Source organism: Panthera pardus, unplaced genomic scaffold (genome assembly GCF_024362965.1).
Source record: "Panthera pardus isolate Hobbes unplaced genomic scaffold, ASM2436296v1 HiC_scaffold_18, whole genome shotgun sequence".
Lineage (NCBI taxonomy): Eukaryota > Metazoa > Chordata > Mammalia > Carnivora > Felidae > Panthera > Panthera pardus.
The window spans coordinates 7071719-7095551 of NW_026526743.1; the positions used below are offsets into that span (position 1 = coordinate 7071719).

Genomic DNA, 23833 nt, shown 5'->3' on the forward strand with positions numbered 1-23833 from the left:
AGCTAATCAAAGACAAAGCAAACTGTAGAGGCACGGTCACCTACATGATTTGTGGGGCAGCATAGAAAATGAACAGGCAGACAGGGAGACAAACTATAAGAGACTTTTAAATACAGAGAACAATCTAAGGGTCACTGGAGGGGAGGTGGGGGTGGGAGGGGAGATGGGCTAGATGGGTGATGGGCACTAAAGAGGGTACTTGTTGGGATGAACACTGGGTGTCGTATGTAAGAGATGAATCACTGGGTTCTACTCCTGAAACCAATACTACACTCTATGTTAACTAACTTGAATTTAAATAAGTAAACTTTAAAAAGGAAAGATGCATTTTCCAAAGAAAGAAAGAAAATGAAGAGGCAGTACCCCACGTTCAAATACCAGTGTGGTGAGTGTAGAGCATGAGCCTAGTTTGGAGCCCTGTCTGATCATTCAGATCACCACCCATGCATCCAGATCCACACAGAGCAGAGGCCATCTGGTTATTGCACATGACAGTACAGATCAGCATTTTCTGATGTGTCCCAGGTGCCAGGGTCTGCACTGGGTGCTGCACACACCCTATTGCTGAGTCTTTACCAGAGAACTCTTAGGTAGGGGTCATCTCCTCCCTTATAAAGATGACCTCAGACTCATGAAATAATTTGTCAAAATACACTGGATTAGGGCTACTGTCTACAAATAGGTCTGTTTCCAATTATCTGCCCATCCCACCCACTGCCACCTTGGTAGAAAGCACAACATTGTCCTGGAACAGAAATTTGTAAAGAGAGTAGATCTCATAGTAAATGCTCTTACCACAACGAAAATCAAAAGAGAAAACAGAATTACATACAGGTAATCAAGCAGACACTCAGGCAAGTATGTTCATAGAAGGACTCAAAAGGCAAAAGTGAAACAATCCAAATGTCCAACAACTGAGAATGAATAAACAAACAAACATTAAAACCAAACCAACAAACCAAAACAAAATTATTAATTGTCTCCAACTAGTGCTTTGTGCAAAGCAGGAGACAGAATCCACAGTCCAGAAGAGCTCATATCTGGGGGACAAGACTGTGAGGAGAAAGGAATGACTCAGGTTTTGATGGAGAGAAGATGATGATGTGTCAGAAAGAGAAAGTCAGAGAGAGGAAGTGTGTGAGAGAGAAACAAACCCACAAACCCAAGCCCAGATCGGAGGGGTGGTTCCCCCTGCGAGTCGCTGAACCGTATGATAACGTGCTTTCCATCCTTCTCATCTTGGGATCACCCACACTATGACAGCCCCATTGGGTCCTCCAGTCAACTGAGGCAGGTGTAGGACACCTCTCAGTTTCTCACTCCCTTCCACATCTCACATGATGACAATCCAGACAGTTTTGCCCTGGAACCCTCCTCCATGACCCCATCCAGCACCACAGTGAAGTGTAGTCAAAGACTCCAGATGTCATGTTGGAGCCACCATATCAGCTTCCTCCTGGTCCCCACTCCAACCCTCACCTCAGATGAAGTGTTTTATTCTCATGGCTCCAAACCTACCTGTCACTGACCCTCCCGTGCATACATGACCTGCCCACCTTTCTCCACCTTCTTCCCGTGAGACCCATGTCTCTACACATGGCCCTCCATGTGCTGACACCAGGCTGAGCTAACCTCTCCAGCCCCAGCAGGGCCCACTCCTCCCCACAAGCAAATTCACCTCAGTTCACCCCCTCCCTCCCCAGACCACACACACTGAGTTATAAATACACGTGTGTCTTCCCAGGATGTACTCGCTGAGCACATCTGAACACAGCAGACTCTTCCCAAACCTCCAAGGCCATGAAAACAACAAAGAACTCTCGCTGCCTCTCCCCACCCAATTGTGAATGTATTTGTTACAGAGATTATGTGAGTGGATCCCAAGAACCCACGACACTATGTAGAATTCAGATCAGCTCATCACACAGTGGTCAGATTAAGGTCAGAGCGTTAACACTGCTGGCTATCAACACCATCCTCCTACAGAACATGAATCTCCAGGGCCTGGTGCCATGACTGGACGTGGTAACTACTCACTAAATGTTAGTTGATTGACAGGGTGGTGGAAGGAAGGAAGAGAATTTGCATTTACGGAACTCAGGAAAGGGAAGTGTCTCACCCAGATCACACAACCTCTCTCTGTAAGAGGCACAGGCACAACTGGAACTGAAATTGGGCCGGCTCCCAGGCTAGGACCTCCCCCTGCCACTTCTGGTTCCGGGACCAGAGTCGCTCTCTGGACTTGGGCTTGGCGGGGAACAGGCAGAGCGGCAGGGTCGCGTGGGGTCTGGTGAGACTCACATCTGGTCTGAAAGGTCGCAGGGCCTCTGCTGTCGGGCATCCTTCAGGGAGAGCAGAGCAAGGCCCCGGAGGGGGTGTTCCCCTTCCTGTAAGGCCTCTCGTGAGGAACCCATGATGGGGACCACAGAGCCTGGGCCATGTCACACCCTGTGCATGTGTCTGTCCTGTGGAGTCTGAGGACTTTTAAGCTGTCTGCACCGCTGGGACCATGGGAGGCAGCGTCAGGACCCAGACCCTCACCGCCCTTCTGTGTCTCGGTGAGCTTTCTGGACAAGAGGAGGGATGGGTGGCTCCCGCCCTGCCCCCAGGCCCTGGGCCCTGAGAGACCTCAGGACTTGGGAGGCATGTTGGGGGCAGGACTTCTGGGGGCAAGAGAGTGACCCCCGTGGTCGTTGGACCTGACTGGGCCTGGAACAGCTACATGCGGGTGGGGGGACACTCTCACAGGGAACTCTCTTCCAGGGCTGTGTCGGGGTCCATGGGACCAGGTACAGGCAGGTGAGTGCTCCCCAGACCTCCTGTTTCCACCCAACAACCCGCTGGGCGGCTGGGGGGCACAGAGGGTCTGGGCTGATGGTGACCAGTCCGGGAGGGGCCTTGGCGTGACAGGTGGGAAACAGGGGAGAAGGGCACCCTTGCAATTCCCCATCTGACTCCTTTCCAGGGTACCTTCCCAAACCCTCCATCAGGGCTGACCCCAGCCCCAATGTCACCAGTGGGACCCGTGTGACCATCTGGTGTCAGGCATCTCTCCAGGCTGATGTCTACTATCTGTATAAAGAGAGGGTCTCTGAACCCACGTCCATGGAGATCTCACAGGATTCCAGCAACAAGGCCAGTTTCTCCCTTGGATTCATGAGTCCGCACAATGCAGGGCGATACCAGTGTCAATATCACAGCAGGAACAGCTGGTCACAGCGGAGTGACCTCCTGCCCCTGGTGGTGACAGGTAAGGCAGAAGCTGGCCCCTCCCCTGGGGCCCCTCCTCCAGGTGGAAGGGAACAGAGTGTGGCCTCAGGGGACTCTCGTTCACTGTCCACGCCGGGGTACGTGGGGCGCTGGCCCCTTTAACACTGCCCCTCCTTCTCCCGCAGGAGTGTACAGCCCACCCTCCCTCTCAGCCATCCCAGGCCCCGTGGTGGCCTCAGGAGGGAACGTGTCCCTCTCCTGTAGCTCACAGCACCCATGGCAAACCTTCCGTCTGCTGAAGGAGGGGGGAGCTGACGCACCCCGACCCCTGGAATTGAAGTTCCCTCGTGAGAAGAGGCAGGCACTGTTCCCTGTGGGCCCCGTGAGCATCTCCCATGGGGGGACCTACAGGTGCTACGTTTCTCCAGCTTCCTACCCGTATGTGTGGTCACTCCCCAGTGACCCTCTGCACCTTCAGGTCACAGGTGAGGGGCCCCTGCCCTGCCCTGCCCCACCTACTTCTTGGGCCCAAATGACTGACCTAAGCCGTGTGCCCAGTGGAGTCCTGGGGGTGATAGAAAGTGGGTGGGGCACTGGCCTCCTGAAGTCAGACGACAGATGGAAGCTATGGTGGAGGGGGGTGCTCATGAGAGCCTCGCCTCAGGCCCTGGGGCCAACGTGGGGTGTGCATCCCCTGGTGCCTCTGTCCCCTCCCGTCTAGGCGCCTACAGGGAGCCCACCCTCCTAGCCCAGTTGGGCTCACTAGTGCAGCCTGGAGACAACCTGACCCTCCAGTGTCACTCTGAGGCTGGATTTGACACATTCGCTCTGATGAAGGATGAGGGGCTCACACCTCCCGTGTGTCTAGATGGGCAGCCCAGCCCCAACTTATCCCTGGGCTGTGTGACCCCCTCCCACGGGGGCCAGTACAGATGTTATGGTGGACACAACCTCTCCTCCACATGGTCGGTCCCGAGTGCCCCCTTGGACATCCTGATCACAAGTGAGGAGCCCCCTCCCCTTGACCAGTCTGCTCAGGGCCCTGGACACATGGTCACCCCTTGGGGTGATGGGATCCAGGCAGAGACTCAGAAGCAGAGGCTGAGATGGGGCTGTGGTCTAAGGAAAGAGACTGAGAAACGGACAGTGAGGGCCAAGGAAATAAAGGACACTCATAAGAGAGACAAGAGGAGCTGAAAGGGAGTCACACAGAGTCCAAGCAGAGAGGACAGTCATCACCCAGCTCAGGGTCAAGGGTGTGTGAAGGGGGAAGCAGATCTATACAGGTCATGAATTTTCCTCCCGCAGGCCTGTACAGGAAACCGTCCCTCTCGGCCCAGCCGGGGCCCTCAGTGTCCTGGGGAGAGAGTGTGACCCTGCAGTGTCACTCGGAAATCTGGCTCGACACCTTCTACCTGTCCAAGGAGGGGTCACCTGCTCCTCCCCAGCACATTCGTCTGCAGGACACAACTGCACCTTATCAGGCCAACTTCAACATGAGTCCTGTGACCTCAGACCATGAGGGGACCTACAGGTGCTACACCTCATCCAGCACCTCTCCCTACCTGTTGTCACACCCCAGTGACCCCCTGGAGCTGCTGGTCTCAGGTGAGGAACCCAGACTCTGTGTCCATTTTGGACCCAGACACTTGGGTCACTGCCCTGTTACGAGACAGCTTTGGGATGGGATGGAGAGGAGGAATAACAGGGGGATCAGCCACCGGGTGATCCCTCCCCACAGGGGATGGAAAAGATGGGGAGCCCCATGCCGTCTCCATGTGTTACCGCCACAAGAGGGACAGGGCAGCACCAGGTGGTTGCAGGGAGGAGACTGAAGAGTTTAAAGGACGAGCTTTGAGCAGAGCAGTGGTGCTGAGGGGGACATGAGGACCACAGCCCACAGCCTCCTTCCTGTTCCAGACAGCATTAGGAATCTGCAGAGCGTCACCCCCATGGACAATCCTCATGTCTGCCGGGAACAGAATCTTCTTAGCCTAGAGGAAACACAGCCTCCCCAGTCCTAGGCTGAACTTTGCTTTTCCTCTGCCCTTCGAATATTTACAGAGAGGCCATTCCCACAGGACCTGGGGCCAGGGGAGGTGGGAAGTGAAGGGAGGGGCCTCATGTGTGCAGCTGCATTGAGCTCATTGGTGCCCACTGGGTGGTAGTCAGTGTGAGGGGAAATGCATGAGGGAGAAGAAGCCCATTTGAGTGCAGAGAAAAGAGCAGACTCCGCCTCTGTCCTTGGTGCTGATATCTAGAAACTAAGAGGATCGTGGCACCTATGGAAATAGGTCCACAATATGAAGGGCAGAGTAGGGGCGTCTCTCATTTTCTGGTCAGGAGGATGGGGGTTCACTGGAAGTCATAACGCAGGTTGTGTCAGTTCAGCCACTCTTCACTGAGACATTGACAAAATCCTACTCAGATCTGAGAGTTTGTTCTCTCAGTTGTCAAAGGCAGAATCCCATCCCCAATTTAAAAGACTAAATCGGTTCTGAACTTTGGTGTCAGTAAATTCGGTGGGATTCCTCTCTCTTGGGACTTCAGTAACCACGGACATTTTTTGAAAGGAAGGAGGGAAAGGCTGGATTTCTCCCCAATTTCCGTGAGCACCCGATTGTCAGCTGGACCAGGCCATCCTTCAAAACATCTCTCATAAGATTTCATGTTTCCTATTCTCTCCTCCCATCTGAGTGGTACTTGTTATTTCTTGATATTTCTGTCGTCATTTGATCAAAGCCTATCTCATATCTGTAGCTCTCTATATTTTTGTTCATGTGTCCATCTGCATTTTTATTTTGTCACTTATCTTTATTTTGCATTTCTTATCAGTCTTCATACCTAGATGACAAACTGAATAATTAGAAGCAATGTGAGTTATGGTAATCCTCGCTCCTAAAAAAATGCCTGATGTGTGGTGTAGAATCCATCATTTATTTTCAAAAAGAATAAATTGATAGTCAAAGAATAAAACTGCTTTGGAAATAATACAGTCACAAATCAGGGATGATGAGGAGCTGGCTGATGTGAAGGAATGATAAGGTACCCAGACTTTCACTCCATCACACTCCTGATTCTCAGAGCAAAATGAAGCCTCAAATGTTTATTTTTTGCCTCCTAATTAGATGGAAGATGAGACGCTGGAGATGCTTCCCTCCAGGCATTGAGATTGTCATTAGCTAGTTTCAGGGACTCCCTCGACATGAGAGAAGAGATTACTTATGCATTCCTATGTCTTCTCAACCACACTCTATTTTTGACTCTCATGAGTAGTTGATACCCTCAGCCCATCACAAAACAAGCCAGACTCCAAGAAGATGAGTGAGGAGAAATTCTTGATTATAGCACTGGGCTGACAGGTTCAAATTCTGTCAATGAATGCAGGTGACACAGTGGACACACAGGCATCCCAGCATGATTTCAGTCTGCCCTGATCACAACAATCACTTTGTCCACATTCACTAGCCTCAAACAGCCAAGATTACACAGCAGAGAATCTCATCTGAATGGATGACCTTTCTGAGTTCCATCAGCTCAGAGCCAGCCTTTAGGAAAGCCTGAGACAGTGACAAATGTGTGGATCTGGAGGCCTCCAAAGAGGAGGGTCCAGCCCAGGAGAGGGTGGAAAGAGCAGGGGCTTCCACACCAGGTGTCCCTGATTCTGCAGTTTCAGCGGAGATGAGAGTTAGGTGGGCTGGATGAGGCGTGGGTGAATGAGGATGATCATGAGTAGACAGAGGCCTCCTACTCACCTCCTGATGCCTCTATCTCAGAATCTGAACTGTGGTGTCAGCCTCCATGGGACACTCCCCTAGAGAAGAGCCTTCCCTCCTGTGGGCACCATTCTGATGCCCCCTGTGCAGACCTGGGGGCCTTTGTGCCGCTCGGGGCACAACCGAGACCAAGTGGGGCCACACACGGCTCCCAGGAGTAATTTAGTCAGTCACCTGTTTGCTTTTTTAAAAATCTTTTTATTAATTTGTCTATTTTGGGTTTGTTTGGTTTTAAATGTTATTTACTATAATTTTTATTTTATATTTCTAAGAAATCAATTATTTTTCAATGGAGCCCTTCTGACTTACTGATAATAATTACATCCATCACAAGAAAATTGAAATCTCGCCTCTTAATTGCCAGATTATACATATATTCTATTTGCATTAAATACCACATGATACCGATATCAACGTAAAATGTTAAGATGGATGTGAAGGTCTTTTTAAGGAAATACCTTCTTTTATCTCTCAAATTCTTTTCAGGCAAACACAGCAAAAATTTCTATTTTCTAAGCATAGAATTACTGACTTATCTATTTCAGTTTATTTTTCCATTACTTCAGGGGTTTATTAGGGAAAAAAATCATTTTTAAACAACGAACAAGGAATTTTTCTTCAGACAACTGAACATCTCATGAACAATTATATTTTCTCCTTAAATTTGGCCATGGTGAGATACACTGAAGGCTCTTGACTTGTTCTATGACATCTATCATTCAAACACTCTGATGACATATGTCATTCATTCTTTTTTTTTTCAATTTAATGTTTATTTATTTTTGAGAGAGAGAGAGACAGAGTGCAAAGTGGGAGAGGGGCATGGAGAGAGGGAGACACAGAATCTGAAGCAGGCTCCAGGCTCCAAGCTATCAGCACAGAGCCTGACGTGGGGCTTGAACTCACAAACCATGAGATCATGACCTGAGCTGAAGACAGACACTTAACTGATTGAGTCACCCAGGCACCTAATTCTTACTTTCTGAATTATATAAGCTTACTCAAAATTTTTACATGGAGATTATAAAAAGCAGTGACCTGAAATTGGTTTTTGTTTTTTGAAATCATTTTTTTTTCATTTTTAGGTCAAAGCAGTTAAAATATAGTTGAAGGATTACCTAAATTTTTTGCTCACCCAGTTTGCTAACACCACTGATTTTCTCTTCCTTACGACTTTGAGATCAAGACTGTGATGTCTTTGGTTCTGGACATTTATATGGAGAGAAGAAAGGTTATATTTTAAGATAAAAATCAAATAATTAGTCCTCTCTCCTTGAACCCTTACAGCAGTTTCTAGAGTTCTTCATGGCAGATAAAGAGAGAAACACAAGGAAAGAGTGAGATGAGTAGGAAGAAGAGAAAGAGGAGGAATTGAAGGAGGAGGAGAAGGATGGTAATAATATTGATGATGATGAATATGACGGTGGTGATTATGAAAGTGGTCACAGTCATGATGATGGTGGTGTTGATAGCAATGATGATGGTGATGATGTTGAATATGATGGTGGTTATTTTGATAGTGGTCATGATGATGATGACGGTGGTGATGGTGATGATGGTGGTGATGGTGATGATGATGATGATAATGATGGTGATGATGTGGAATATGCTGGTAATGGTGATGAATATGATGATAATGGTGGTGGTGATGATAATGAAGGTGATGATACCAATTTTGATGATGATGAAGCTGGTGATGATGATGGTGATGATGAACATGGTGGTGGTAATGACCGTGATTGTAGTTATGGTGATAATGATGCTGATGATGGCAGTGATGGTGATTATGGTGATGATGGTGATGATGGGATGGTGATGATAATGGTGATGATGGAACTTCCCTCATCTATCTTGTCACACCTGGTCCATTTCGTGTCACCAGGCCCCTACATGCCACCTCCCTGTTCTCTTCTAGACCCTCATACACCCACAGACATGGCTTCATTCCTTACTGAAAAGCATGCTTAGAACTTTTTGAGGACCTGCTCTTCCCAAAGCCTGTGACTCACCTTCTCTGGTCCTCATGTGACTCCCTTCAGTCTTCTCCTATTAAGGATTAAGCTGAAATGTCACCTCCAAGTGAGGCCTTCTCTGTGACACTGTTCAGAACTACCTGCATACATAGGCTCACAGAGAATCACAATCCAAGGCAGAAATACCATTTAATGTCCCACTAAGTTGATAACACCATTTAGAAAATATTATGAATCTGCATATGTGTGTGTATGTGTCACACTGTAAGTATACCTATCTATATGAAGAATGATTTAATGAAAGAACATCTGGATGAGGAATTTGCAAGTGAAGATTGAAAGTCTGACCTGGAGGAAGGAAGCTGCTGGAGACAGAGTGAAAGGGAACCTTCCCCAGAGTTTCAACCTTCTGTGCACCTGAAATTCAGGTTCCCGTGAAAACCAACCCCTCATCCATGGATCCTGGGTGCTCAGTTGTTGAATAAATACAAGCTTTTACACCTACAACTTACCTTGCATGGTCCTGTACCTAGAATGAACAGGAGAATACAGGGGTTCAAGTGTTTCTGCACAGCAAAGCTCTGCTCCAAAAAGTCAGAAGAAAGTTGCAATTCACAAAACACAGGGAGACAGAAATAATCCAATGAGAACAGAGGGTATGCTTAGGGACTACATAATAGTTATATCATGAGAAGTGGGGGAGATAGAAGAACCCACAGGCCAGGGGATAAGTTTGAGTTCATTCAGCTTCTCATCTTCCCCCACTTTTTATTGGTTCCCAAAAGCAGCTGACACCATCCTCCCATCACAAAACAAGTCAGACCCCAACAGTGGTGAGTAGGCGAACCTGTCATGGGACTGGTGTGGAATGTGAAGTCTTGTCAAGAAGAGGCGGGTGCTCTGAGTGGACATCCAGCATCAGGACAATTTTTGTCTCCCTGACCTCAGTGTCCTCTTTTTCCCTCAATTCCTAGACTCCCACTCCAAAGATTACACAGTGGAGAATCTCATCCGCATGGGCATGGCTGGCTTGATTCTGGTGGTCCTTGGGATTCTACTATTTCGGGATCACTCCAGTCAGAGGAGAATCCAAGATGAGGCCAGGAGGTAAACACAAGAGACAACAATGCCAACAGTTAGTGTGCCTGGGAATTTCTGCAATAGTATGTGGGCCCTGTGCCGTGTGAACTCCTCACTCGTCATTGTGAGGAGGAGGACTCATGGCTCGTGTACAGGGAAAATGCCTGGACTGTTCTGCCATTAAACTGTGGACTCTCCTTCCCAACCATGGTTGGGTTGTCTTGACTGGCTCTTGTCTTTCCCCTTTCACTGAAACCAGCTTATATCCCGCATTGTAGATATACTCCACACCTCCATATACCATCACACTCTGGCACAGTTTTAGGTAACCCATTTTCCTCCACTTCTAATCACCATGTACCTTGAGGTCCATGAAGAGGTCTCCATCCCTTCAGTTCAGATAATGCAGGCTGTCTTATTTTATTTTATTTTTTGAGATTATCAAATGAATTATTTATTTATTTATTTATTTATTTATTTATTTATTTTTAATATGGAATTTATTGTCAAATTGGTTTCCATACAACACCCGGTGCTCATCCCAACAGGTGCCCTCCTCAATGCCCATCACCCACCCTCCCCTCCCTCCCACCTCCCATCAACCCTCAGTTTATTCTCAGTTTTTAAGAGTCTCTTATGGTTTGCCTCCCTCTCTCTCTAACTTTTTTTTTTCCTTCCCTTCCCCCATGGTCTTCTGTTAAGTTTCTCAGGATCCACAAAAGAGAGAAAACATATGGTATCTGTATTTCTCTGTATGACTTATTTCACTTAGCATAACACTCTCCAGTTCCATCCACATTGCTACAAAAGGCCATATTTCATTCTTTCTCATTGCCAAGTAGTATTCCATTGTATATATAAGCCACAATTTCTTCATCCATTCATCAGCTGATGGACATTTAGGCTCTTTCCATAATTTGGCTATTGTTGAAAGTGCTGCTATAAACATTGGGGTACAACTGCCCCCATGCATCAGCACTCTTGTATCCCTTGGGTAAATTCCTAGGAGGGCTATTGCTGGGTCATAGGGTAGATCTATTTTTAATTTTTTGAGGAACTTCCACACTGTTTTCCAGAGTGGCTGCACCAGTTTGCATTCCCACCAACAGTGCAAGAGGGTTCCCGTTTCTCCACATTTTCCCAATTTGTTCATTTTAGCCACTCTAACCAGCGTGAGGTGATATCTCAGTGTGGTTTTGATTTGTATTTCCCTGGTGAGGAGTGATGTTGAGCATCTTTTCATGTGCCTGTTGGCCATCTGGATGTCTTCTTTCAAGAAGTGTCTATTCATGTTTTAATGCAGGCTGTTTTAAAGAATCATAAATCAGGTAAAAAGACGCAGCCTGAATGAGATAAATCCACAAAATACCCAACAACTTCTATGCATCACTTCACTTCCATCACCTGGTCTGCACTGCCTCTGAGAAACCCACTGTGCAAAATGCTAATTTGTGGCATTGACCAGTGTCTCTTGTGTATCTTCTCCCTTCATAAGCAATAACAAAGTGCCACTGTGAGGTTCCCGATGGGGAGCCATGTGCAGAACTGATGTCACAAAACAGTACAAGCCAACATAGGATCCCTTTAATGCCACTCTGCTGGCCCCAAAGTGCACTGGTGTTTCCCAGTATTTGATGTGTAATGTAACAATTGTTTCTACTTCTGTTTATGGCAGTTTCAGTGAAATCACAAGACCGAAGCTCCAGCACATCCAGATGAGATGCAAAGAGAAAAAGTATAATATCAATCATGGGAGAGGGACGTGAGCACACTACCTAATACATTACTTGTAGGATGCAAGTTACATGAAATTGAGAGACGGGATTATACTTCTCTCCTTACAGCGAGAGACACATAGCTGTGATCTCTTGTAGCTTGAACTACAAACTTTAGTAGCTGTGTACTACTGCTCTTGTAGCTGTGAACTACAAACTTTAGAGATTATACATACATACCAGAATTAATTCACAAGAACACTGACAAGAGATACTCATATTAACCAAAAATCATCATCAGATTATATGCACAGGCAAGAAAAGAGGAAACACAGAAAACTTATGATCTATGTAGGATGTACAAAATTATACATTCTATATCTGTAAAAATACACCAATAGATTGCAAATGATCGTGTATTTTTATGTTCAAACATGAGAGTGAAAATGTAAGATTATGAAAACCAGGATTATTCTATCCTCATTTAATATGATCTTATCTTATTGATGACATCTATAAAGACCTTATTTCCAAAAAACATGTATTCACAGGTACCTGGGATGAAGACTTGAATGTATCATTTGGGTGACATAATTCAATCATAAAAGCAACCCAATATACACAGGGATGAATTAAGCAGAGAAGGTGCAATATTTACATGTTAGGTTTTTTTTTTTTTTAATATGCTGAAAGAAATTTGAAAAGACCTAAGTCAATGGAATGGCATCCCAGGATTACAGCTTGGAAGAAGTGATGTGGTAAAAGTGATGATACCTACTCTCCCAGGCAATCTACCAGATCAATTCAATCCCTATCAAAGTCCCAAAGGCTGTTTCAGCAGAAATGAAAAAGACAAATCTTTAATGCAAAGTTTGCAAAAGGGGGCACCTCAGTGGCTCGGTCGGTTCAGCGTATGACTTCTGCTCAGGTCAATATCTCACAGTTCATGAGTTGGAGCACCACATCGGGCTCACTGCTGTCAGCATAGAGCCTGCTTCAGATTCTGTCTCCCTCTCTCTCTGCCCCTACCCTGCTTGCTCTCTCTCAAAAATAAACAAACATGTTTAAAACACTTTGCAAAAGACTCACAATGCCCAAAATCTAGAAAAGGGTGAAGTTGGAGAACACACTTCTTGATTTCAAACTTACTAAAAACAGTGTAATCAAACAGGGTGCTATTGGCATCAACACAGATACACTGATGCATGGAACATTTTTGGAGTATGAGATATAAACCTATACATATGATAAGTTGACTTTTGACAAGGGTACCAAGACCAGTCAGTGAAGAAAGAATAATCTCTTCCACAAATTTGTTGGGAAAACTGGATATCCACCTGCAAGAGAATGAAGCTGGATCCTTACACATTACACACAACAATTACCTGTAAATGGATTGACATAAGAGCTCAAGTTCTACAGTCCGACAGAAGAACATAGACTAAACTTTCATAACTTTGACTTGACAACAGTTCCTTCAATATCACACCAAAAAGATAAGTAGTAAAAGAAACAAAACAGATCAATTGAATTTCATAAAAATTAAATATATATGTGCAGTCAACAGTGGAAAAGACAGGGGTGCCTGGGTGGCTCAGTTGGTTGAGCGTTCTACTTTGGCTCAGGTCATGATCTCATAGTTCATGAGTTCGAGCCCCGCATCTGGCTCTGTGCAGACAGCTAGGAGCCTGAAGTCGGCTTCGAGTTCTGTGTCTCCCTCTCTCTCTGCCCCTCCCCCACTCACATTCTGTCTTTCTCTCAAAAATGAATAAACATTAAAAAAATTAAAGAAAAAAAAATTAAAGAAAGTGGAAACGACAGCCTATAAAATAGTAGGAAATATTTACAAACCAAATATCTAACCAGAGAGTAGTATTCACAATATATAAAGAACACCTTTAACTCAACAGCAAAAACAAACAAAAAATCAACTTAAAAAATTAGTCAAGTGGCTTGAACAGACATTTTCACAAACAGGATACACAAATGGGCAGCAAGCATATGAAAAGAGTCTCAGCTGATTCATCATTAGGAAATTCAAATAAAAGCACAATGAGATACGACTTCGCTCCCACTATATTGGCTATAATTTGGAAAAAAAATACAAGTGTCATTGAGGATGTGGAGGAATCTGAACCCTCACATTTTGCTTTTGGAAATGTGAAATGGATCGGCCACTGTGGAAAACCCTTTGGCAGATCATTAAAAAGTTAAACCCAGAATTACCATATAACCAGGAAATTTCACTTCTAGGCATAAGTTTTAGTTCTGCAACATAGATAATTCTAGAAATCCCTGTGCAACCACATGCCGGTAGCAAACAATATGTTAGTGGAACAGAAACCTGCAAAGAGAGTAGATCTCATGATAAGTGCTCTTACCACAATGAAAAACAGAAATAAAAAAGAATTGCATACAAGTAATCAAGCACACAGTTACGCATGTATGCTCACAAACGACTCACAAGAGACAAAAAGTGGCAATAATCCAAATGTCCACCAACAGATATATGGATGAACAAACAAACAAAACGAAAATATGCATTAATTGCCTCCAATTTGTGCTTTGCACCAAGTGAAAGACAGGATTCACAGTGTGGACAAAGAGCTAATCTGGGGGACAAGAGGCAGTGACGAGGCAGGAATGACTCAGGTTTTGATGGAGAGAAGGTGCTGCTGTTACAGGAAGAGAAGGTCAGAGAGAGAAAGTGTGAAAGAGAAACAAACCTACAAACCCAAGCCCAGATCCAGGGGTGGTTCCCTCTGCAAGTCAGTGAACAGTATTATAAAAGTGTTCCCCATCCTTCTTCTCTTGGGGTCACCCAGCCTGTGACAGCCCCATTGGGTCCTCCTGTCAACCGAGGCAGGTGTGGGACACCTCTCAATTCCTCACTCCCACATCTCACATGATGACAGTCCAGACAGCTCTGCCCTGGAACCCTCTTTCCATGACCCTGTCCAGCACCACAGTAAAGCACAAAGACTCAAGACATCATGTTGGAATTACCATATCAGCTTCCTTCTGGTCCCCACTCCAGACCTCACCCCTTGATGCACTGTTTTATTCTCATGATCCCAAACATACCTGTCTCGACCCTCCTCTGCACAAAACCCACCCACTTGTCTCCACCTTCCTCCCATGAGACCCACGTGTCTATACCTGATACTCCACGTGCTGATGACCAGGCAGGGCCTGCTTCTCCTCACAGGCAAACTCACCCCAGTTCACCTCCTCCCTCCCCAGACACCACACACACTAGGTTATAATTACACATGTGTCCTCCTGGGATGTACTCACTGAGCCCATCTGAACACAGCAGACTACTTCCCAAACCTCTGAGGCCCTGAAAACAACAAAGAACTCTCGCTGCCTCTTCCCACTCAGCTATGAACGTATTTGTTACAGGGAGTGTGTGAGTGGATCCCAAGAACCCACAACACCACGTGGAATGCAGATCAGCTCATCACGCAGTGGTTAGATTAAGGTCAGAGGGTTAACACTGCTGGCTATCAACACCATCCTTCTACAGAACATGAATCTCCAGTGCTTGGTGACATGACCAGATGTGGTAACTACTCACTAAACGTTGGTTGTTTCCCAGGGTGGTGGAAAGAAGGAAGAAACTTTCCATTTACAGAACTCAGGAAAGGGAAGGGTCTCACCCAGATCACACAGCCTCTACAAGAGGTACAGGCAGAACTAGAACTGAAATTGGACCAACTCCCAGGCCCGGTTCTCCCTCCCCCACGTCGTGCTCCAGGGCCAGATTCACTCTCTGGACTTGGGCTTGGTGGGGAGCAGGCAGAATTGGGGTCTTGTGAGACTCACATCTGGTCTGAAAGGTCACAGGGCCTCTGCCCTACAATTTTTAACTGAGATGGAGGTCATCAATACGGACATGAGGGTTACTTCAGAGATAGGATCCAACCACTACCCATTCGACGGTAGTGTGGGCATCCTATAGGTCTCTTGTCCCCCCCTATAGGTCCAAGATTGAACTGTAACTAGCATGCCTGGCCTCCTCTTGGCCCCCAGTGAGGGGATTTTGAGAAAGTTCATGATGAAAAAGTAGCTCCCCTTTCCTGTGGAATTTCTACATCAAAATTCCTCATATATGACATTCTGTGAATCTGTTCTTTCTGATCCTGTTATCCCCTCATGTGAGTAAGAAAGGATGAAAGAAGCTACAAAACAACCAGAACAACTAATTAAATGGCAGTAGTAAGTCTTCACATACCAGCAACCACTTCCAACGTAAATGGATTATCAAAAGACAGCATGACTGAGGGATAGAAAGAAATAACATCCAACTATAGGCTGCCTACGGAAGACTCACTTCAGCTTCAAGTCATAGGATGACTGAAAGGGAAAGGAGGTGCAGTGGAGTGAAAGCACAGATAATAAACGTTGTGAAAATGTACGGTGTACAAGTGTTGATCGACTCACTTATAATCTGCAAGGTGATTGCCACCATGGCTTTAGCAAACTCCTCCCTCACATCACATAATTACCATCTCTTTATTTGTGGTGAGAATATTGAAGATCTATTCTCTAAGCAGCTTACAAGGATTTAATACAGTATTATTCCCTATAATCACTATGCTCTGCATTACATCTCCAGAATTCATTCATCTTATAACCGAAACCTTGTACCCTTTGACCATCATCTCCCCATTTCCCCCAGCCACACTGCCCCTGCTAAACACCGCTTTACTCTTCTTTGTTTCTGCTTCTAGGAGCTTAACTTTTTAAAATTCCACACATAAGTGAAATCATACATTATTTATTTGTCTTTCTCTGTCTGATCTGTTTCACTTAGTATAATGCCCTCAAGGTCCACCCTTGTTCCTGCACATGGCAGGAATTCTTTCTTTCTCATGACTGAATAAGATAGGTAGATAGATAGATAGGTAGGTAGATAGATAGATAGATAGATAGATAGATAGATAGATAGATAGATAATGTACCACATATTTTTATCCATTCATCCGTTGATGGGCATTAATTGATATGGTTGTTTCCAGGTCTCAGCTATATGTTCATGGGAGTGTAGACACCTCTTCAAGATCCTGTTTTCATTTCCTTTGGATACATACCCAAAAGTGAGATTAACAGAACATCTAGAAGTTCCATTTTTAATTTTTTTTGGAAAACTCCCTATTGCTTTCCATACTTGGCTCCACCAAGGTATATCCTCACCAACAGTGTACGGGATCTTCTTTTCTCTACATCTTCACCAGCATTGTTGTCTCTTCTCTCTTTGATAATGGCCATACTGGTGTGAGGTGATATCTCATGGTGGGTTTGATTTGCATTTCTTTGGTGATTAGCAACATCCAATGTGTTACTGACTGACGTTTCTCAAGTAGACTCCAGAACTCTCCCAGCGCTGTTTATGTTCATGGGTAGCTGTCCAGTTGTTGAAATTTGCAGGGGGACAGAGTCTGTGGTCTCCACGTCACCATTTCTGTGACATCACTCTGAGCATGTACCATTTCTCCTTTTTTTAAAAAATGTTTATTTATTGGGGAGCCTGGGTGGCTCAGTCAGTTAAGCCTTCAACTTCAGCTCGGGTCATGATCTCACAGTTCTTGGGTTTGAGCTGACAGGTTTGAGCTGTGCTGACAACTCAGAGCCTGGAACCTGCTTCAGATTCTGTGTCTCCCTCTCTGCCCCTCCCCTGCTCATGCTCTTTCTCTCTCTCTCAAAAATAAATAAACGTCAAAAGAATGTTTATTTATTTACTTTGAGAGAGACAGAAAGCCTGAACATGGAAGGAGCAGAGAGAGAGAGGAGAAAGAGAATCCCAAGGAGACCCCACACTGTCAGCACAGAGCCCCATGTGGGCCTCAAACACATGAGATCATGACCTGAACCAAAATCAACAGTTAGATGCTTAAACCACTGAGCCACCCAGGCACCCATGTATTGTCTATTCATAAATAAATTTCCTTTTCATCCACAGATTCGATCTGACAAATGTTGCATTAAGTTTCCAATTATGTATTGATTTATGCCTTACATAGTTCAAGGAGATGTGATTAGATCAATTGTAGTTCATAAGTGCTGCATCTTATATGTGAATGAATTATTTAAATAGAAAAAAATAACTTCTTTATAAAAGCATTTTTGTTTCATATTCAATTTTGGTTATAGCTAGCAGCTAATTTCACTAAATAATAATAATAACACCACAGACCGACACTTTATTGATTTAGAACATGTTTAATGATTTTGTTTTAGATGAGATTTATTGTGAGTACATTTGAGTCTTCTTATGGAGATGGTGATTTGATCTAATCCTTGAGGAGATGAGTTAATCTGTGGATGTGTGGTAATATGTTAACACTTTTGAATTATCACTGCCACTTTACTGAAGGACTGGTTTATTATGTATTAAGATACCCTGCCTCTCATAGCTTACTTTTGACTGTCCAGCCTTCTTTTTGTTAGATGAAGATTTACATGTTTTCCAAACAAGCAAAGATAAAAAGGAGAGAAACAAGAAAACCCCAGACTCCTAAATACAGAGACAAACTGGTGGTTGCTGAAAGGGAGGTGGTGAAGGGATTAAGAACACACCCTGATGAACACTGAGTAATGGACAGAATTGTTAAATCATTATACTGGACACCTGACACTAAAGTAACTCCGTATGTTAATTCTACCTGAATTTAAAAATACAAATTTAAATTAAAAAATAAACAATTAGCTGAAAAGAAGATTTTGTTTTGTTTTGTTTTCTACAATTACATGAACCAGCTTGAAAGCTATACATTGTACTTTTTTTTTCAATATATGAAATTTATTGTCAAAATGGTTTCCATACAACACCCAGTGCTCATCCCAAAACGTGCCCTCCTCAATACCTATCACCCACCCTCCCCTCCCTCCCAACCCCCATCAACCCTCAGTTTGTTCTCAGTTTTTAAGAGTCTCTTATGCTTTGGCTCTCTCCCACTCTAACCTCTTTTTTTTTTTCCTTCCCCTCCCCCATGGGTTTCTGTTAAGTTTCTCAGGATCCACATAAGAGTGAACACATATGGTATCTGTCTTTCTCTGTATGGCTTATTTCACTTAGCATCACACTCTCCAGTTCCATCCACGTTGCTACAAAGGGCCATATTTCGTTCTTTCTCATTGCCATGTAGTACTCCATTGTATATATAAACCACAATTTCTTTATCCATTCACCAGTTGATGGACATTTAGGCTCTTTCCATAATTTGGTTATTGTTGAGAGTGCTGCTATAAACATTGGGGTACAAGTGCCCCTATGCATCAGTACTCCTGTATCCCTTGGGTAAATTCCTAGCAGTGCTATTGCTGGGTCATAGGGTAGGTCTATTTTTAATTTTCTGAGGAACCTCCACACTGTTTTCCAGAGTGGCTGCACCAATTTGCATTCCCACCAACAGTGCAAGAGGGTTCCTGTTTCTCCACATCCTCTCCAGCATCTATAGTCTCCTGATTTGTTCATTTTGGCCACTCTGACTGGCTTGAGGTGATATCTGAGTGTGGTTTTGATTTGTATTTCCCTGATAAGGAGCGACGTTGAGCATCTTTTCATGTGCCTGTTGGCCATCCGGATGTCTTCTTTAGAGAAGTGTCTGTTCATGTTTTCTGCCCATTTCTTCACTGGGTTATTTGTTTTTCGGGTGTGGAGTTTGGTGAGCTCTTTATAGATTTTGGATACTAGCCCTTTGTCCGATATGTCATTTGAAAATATCTTTTCCCATTCCGTTGGTTGCCTTTTAGTTTTGTTGGTTGTTTCCTTTGCTGTGCAGAAGCTTTTTATCTTCATAAGGTCCCAGTAATTCATTTTTGCTTTTAATTCCCTTGCCTTTGGGGATGTGTCGAGTAAGAGATTGCTATGGCTGAGGTCAGAGAGGTCTTTTCCTGCTTTCTCCTCTAGGGTTTTGATGGTTTCCTGTCTCACATTCAGGTCCTTTATCCATTTTGAGTTTATTTTTGTGAATGGTGTGAGAAAGTGGTCTAGTTTCAACCTTCTACATGTTGCTGTCCAGTTCTCCCAGCACCATTTGTTAAAGAGACTGTCTTTTTTCCATTGGATGTTCTTTCCTGCTTTGTCAGAGATTAGTTGGCCAAACGTTTGTGGGTCTAGTTCTGGGGTTTCTATTCTATTCCATTGGTCTATGTGTCTGTTTTTGTGCCATATACATTGCACTTCTAATTTTAGGTAGTTACATGTTATTATAGGAATTCTCATTTATAATTTTGAACAATTTTTTAATTCCTCCTCTCTTTTAGTAAAAGGACCCAAACTTTGGCTCAACTCTTAGTACTTACATTTCTCAAAAGCTCTGTCATTCTGTCTGTCTCTCTCTCACCTACACATTTCGGTATTTGGATTCAGCTAATATTTTGATTCAGCTTCCTTAAGTACAAATGTATATGTGTAAGGATATATACATGTAATTTTCCAATGTTTATATCTTTGCCATTTTCCCTCACTATCTCATATTATTTCCTTCATTTCAGATTTTTTGTTCTTCTAACTGAATTACACCATGTAGCGTTGCTTTCACTGAGTGTGAAATCAGTAAAACAGATGAGACTTTGCAGCTCTGAAATGCCTTATTTTATTTTTTTATATCTATATTTCAGTAGTACCTTAAATTCTATCTAAACACCAGAACAAAATGGCCAAGAAGATTTTAAAGAAATGACTTTCTATTAGTACAAACAAGCTTTCAAAATAGGCATTACACTTATAAACTTTTTAATTATATGAGGTTGGGGAAAGATTGGATAGTATGGGAGACTTTGGAAGCCACCACAAAGATTTCCTTTGGCAGATAGTGTTCTCTCTCTTTATTCAGATACTTCATAATTTTTTTTCTTTTCAAGGAGAGGACAAAATGCACATGCTTGGAGGGGAAATCAATCTGGTGGTTGAGGAAGGAACCCACAACCCCTCCTCATCTCTCTTGAAGGCACACCCTGACCTGGTGACTTTAACATGTGGGACATGAGTCCTAACAGAGCAGATGGGGTGACCTGATTCCACAGAATTTACGAATTTGTCTCTGCAGATGCTTTCACTATTGGCCTCAGTAGTAATTTGGCTCAGTATACAATTCCCTACCAACACTTCATTCCTTGGGGATATTTGTCAGTAGCTTCTGGCACCCATTTTTACCTTTGGGAAATGTGGCCTGGAGGTGGCCTTTGCACTTTCCCCAGGAAGTAATTTTAGGACGTTTCTGCAGACCCAACAAGCCTCTGTTGCATATTTTTCAATTGAGGTGAAATTCACAAAGAATAACATTAACCATTTTTACAGGTACAATTCAATGTACGATTTTTAAAATCTAATTTACCCTGGATTTCTTCATTTTACTATGAAGTGTCAACATACGGGTTTTATTTTTAAATGTGCATCCACTACCATTTAAATCGTCTTTCCTCATCTTTGGAAAATACTCAAATTACTTGCCTCTTGGGCAGTTGGGAGACAGCATTCTCCGTCCTTTCTTCCTGACACAGTAGATGTGACCTTGGCCCTCCTCATTCTACTCCCAAGTACCTGAAATCTCCATTTCTGGCCTATTCCGCAGTCTGGAAAGTTTCCTCAATATTGTGTTCCAGCTTCCTGACAAACTCTTCAGGCAGGTCTTCCCCTTGACAGAATGAAAGCTTAGAACGTATTCATTCAACTGGATTCTTCACCATTAAAATTTCTAACTCATTTCTATCATTGCCTCTTCAAGTATCAATCATATTCTTTTCTCAAAAATGCAAGTTCCAGGGGCACCTGGGTAGAACAATAGGTTGAGTGTTCCACTTTGGCTCTGGTCATGAGCTCGTGGTTTGTGAATCTGAGCCCTGCACTTGGTTCACTGCTGTCAGCCCACAGCCCACTTCCGATCCTCTGTCCCCCTCTCTCTGCCCATCCCCCACTCTTTCCTGTTCTCTCTCTCAAAAATAAAGATTTTGCTTTAAAATTCAAGTTCCTCCATCATCTTTCTGATATGAAACACATACCTAATTTAAGATAAGTCTACATATTCCTGGCACTGTATGTCCATGGATATATTAGCAGAATTCTCAATGAGCATTAAGATTGACTTTGTAGCACTGTTTCTTCTTATCAAGACTCCTCTTTGCAGTATACTCCTGTTGGGAGGGCTGAATTTCCACACACCTTACTTTCCACAAAGGTTTCCTCCTACAGCTGCACTGGGAGTCATTCACGATTAGGCAGCCATGCCTGCAGTTGTTTTGCCCTGTGACATCCACTCCCACAAACTTAGTGTCCACACATAGTTGTGTCTTGCAGGAATGGGTCCAACGTAGGGCTCACACTCACAGAGGTCCACGTCTTCCTGCACTACAGTGAATTCTCTTCTGCATACATGGGGCCATGCCTCAGTGCTGACCACGGCTGGTTCCGCTGGCAAAAATATCCCAGTGCCCAACCATAAAAATGGAGAAGGGAGCAACACAGCCTCCAAACTCACCAGAGATCTGATCCCATCCTTGCCTGTGAAGACCTGGGGTTCCTCTCATGTCCACACAGAGGGGAAACATCCACACTGATGACCCCTTGTTGGTCCCAGACACCAGTGGCCACTCAGCTTTGACCTCTTGTATCTGTTGAGGTTCCTCAATTTGGGAACTTTCTTTTCTCCTCTTCTGCACTTGGCTGTGACTACATTTTTCAGAAATATGATAAATAGCATCTCTCGGTGTTAGGAACGAACAAGGGCTCTTGAGTGAGCCCATCCATTGTCTACCTAGACAGTAGAGACAATGCATCCTCTCATGCACCTCTTCCAAACTCTTCATCTGGCCTGAAATTAGTGATGACTGAGCCACCCCATGAACATGACAGCATGGGCCCCACACCTGCTCTGAGCACTAGGGTTCATGACAAACCTCTCCCAAGGAGGAAACTCAGGCTCAGAGACTGGATGATATTTCTCAAAGTCACACAGTCACTAGATGATAGTTGAATCTTTTTTTTTTTTTTTTTTTGATAGTTGAATCTTTACACAAAGGTCAGTTTTCCGTTCATATTCAGAGCACAAACCCAACCGACTGAGTCCGAAGCTGAAGGCAGGACCAGAGCAATGCGGGGATACCTGCGAACAGAAACAAGGGACACCGGGGGCTACATTTCTAACAAGATGTGTGGGCGCTGTTGCAAGAAAAGGGAAATCCATGATGAGGGCTCTTGGCAGGGAGAAAACCCACAATCAGGGACCAGGAGAAGAGTCATGTTTTCTCACCATATTCCCCCGTTTTCCTCCTTGAACTCATCGTCACAGTGAAGCTGAACTCGGCCAGCACAGTTAGCTGTTCAATGCATGCACTGCCGTGAGGCCTGCAAAGCTGGCTGGCCAGGATGCAACACACTGCACATGCGTCTTTGTGATTTCCTGCTGGTGGGGGGAGCAAGTGAAGTCACAGGCTTCGCATGCGGCTTGGGATTTCCTGCTGGTGGGGGGAGCCAGCTGAGGCACAGTCTGCACAACTTCCATCCCACACTCCTTTCCTGAAATATGTTTTGATAAAGGACAACTTTTACAACGTAAAAGTATGCTTCCATACAGATAAAAAATAAACACAAATCAACATTTGTATTTACCTCATGGTGAATGAGGGAAGTAGGATGATGCCACCACTGTTTACACAGGACTCCAAAAAGCAGACTCATTTCAGGACGGGAATGTTGAAAGGAATTCTCCAGTGTGAGCGAAGGCTTCTTCCACCTGCTCTTGCCTCCTCCCAGCATTCTCTGTTGGGGCCTGTATTTGAGGATCCTGTACTGTTGATGATTCCTCTGTGGGGTGAGCGATTGGTGATTCTTGACCGAGAGGTGTAGCGAGCAAGCTCCCCCTTCTGGCTTCACGATCCTTTTTTTGTGGGGTTTCTCAGTATTAACCTTCACACTTCTCCCAACTTGAGAGTACCTTGAGACTGTCTGATCCAAACCTGAGAGTCAGTTTCACACACATGCAGACGCACATGGGAGAGATGCCCATAGCTAACAGCACGAGATTTCGTCTGTTTGAGCCCACACAGGGCGGGGTTACTCAATCTGGACCAGGGG

The 23833-nt window shown here is 44.6% G+C and overlaps 1 protein-coding gene across 7 annotated transcripts; it reads left to right on the plus strand.

Annotated features, from left to right (window-relative positions):
* Nucleotides 1-2199: 2199 nt before the first annotated feature.
* LOC109259255 (leukocyte immunoglobulin-like receptor subfamily A member 6) lies at nucleotides 2200-10249 on the plus strand. Of its 7 annotated transcripts, none has more exons than XM_019436733.2 (8): nucleotides 2200-2558; nucleotides 2764-2799; nucleotides 3083-3250; nucleotides 3396-3695; nucleotides 3932-4213; nucleotides 4519-4818; nucleotides 9745-9792; nucleotides 9934-10249. In XM_019436733.2, exons 1-8 carry the CDS (start codon nucleotides 2510-2512, stop codon nucleotides 10068-10070), a joined length of 1320 nt encoding a protein of 439 aa, XP_019292278.2. In that variant the 5' UTR covers nucleotides 2200-2509; the 3' UTR covers nucleotides 10071-10249. The 7 variants fall into 7 exon arrangements, with proteins under 7 accessions (XP_019292278.2, XP_019292277.2, XP_019292276.2 ...); XM_019436729.2 differs by having other exon boundaries at nucleotides 2201-2558; nucleotides 2966-3250; XM_019436730.2 differs by having other exon boundaries at nucleotides 2201-2558; nucleotides 2966-3250; nucleotides 9748-9792.
* Nucleotides 10250-23833: the final 13584 nt, after the last annotated feature.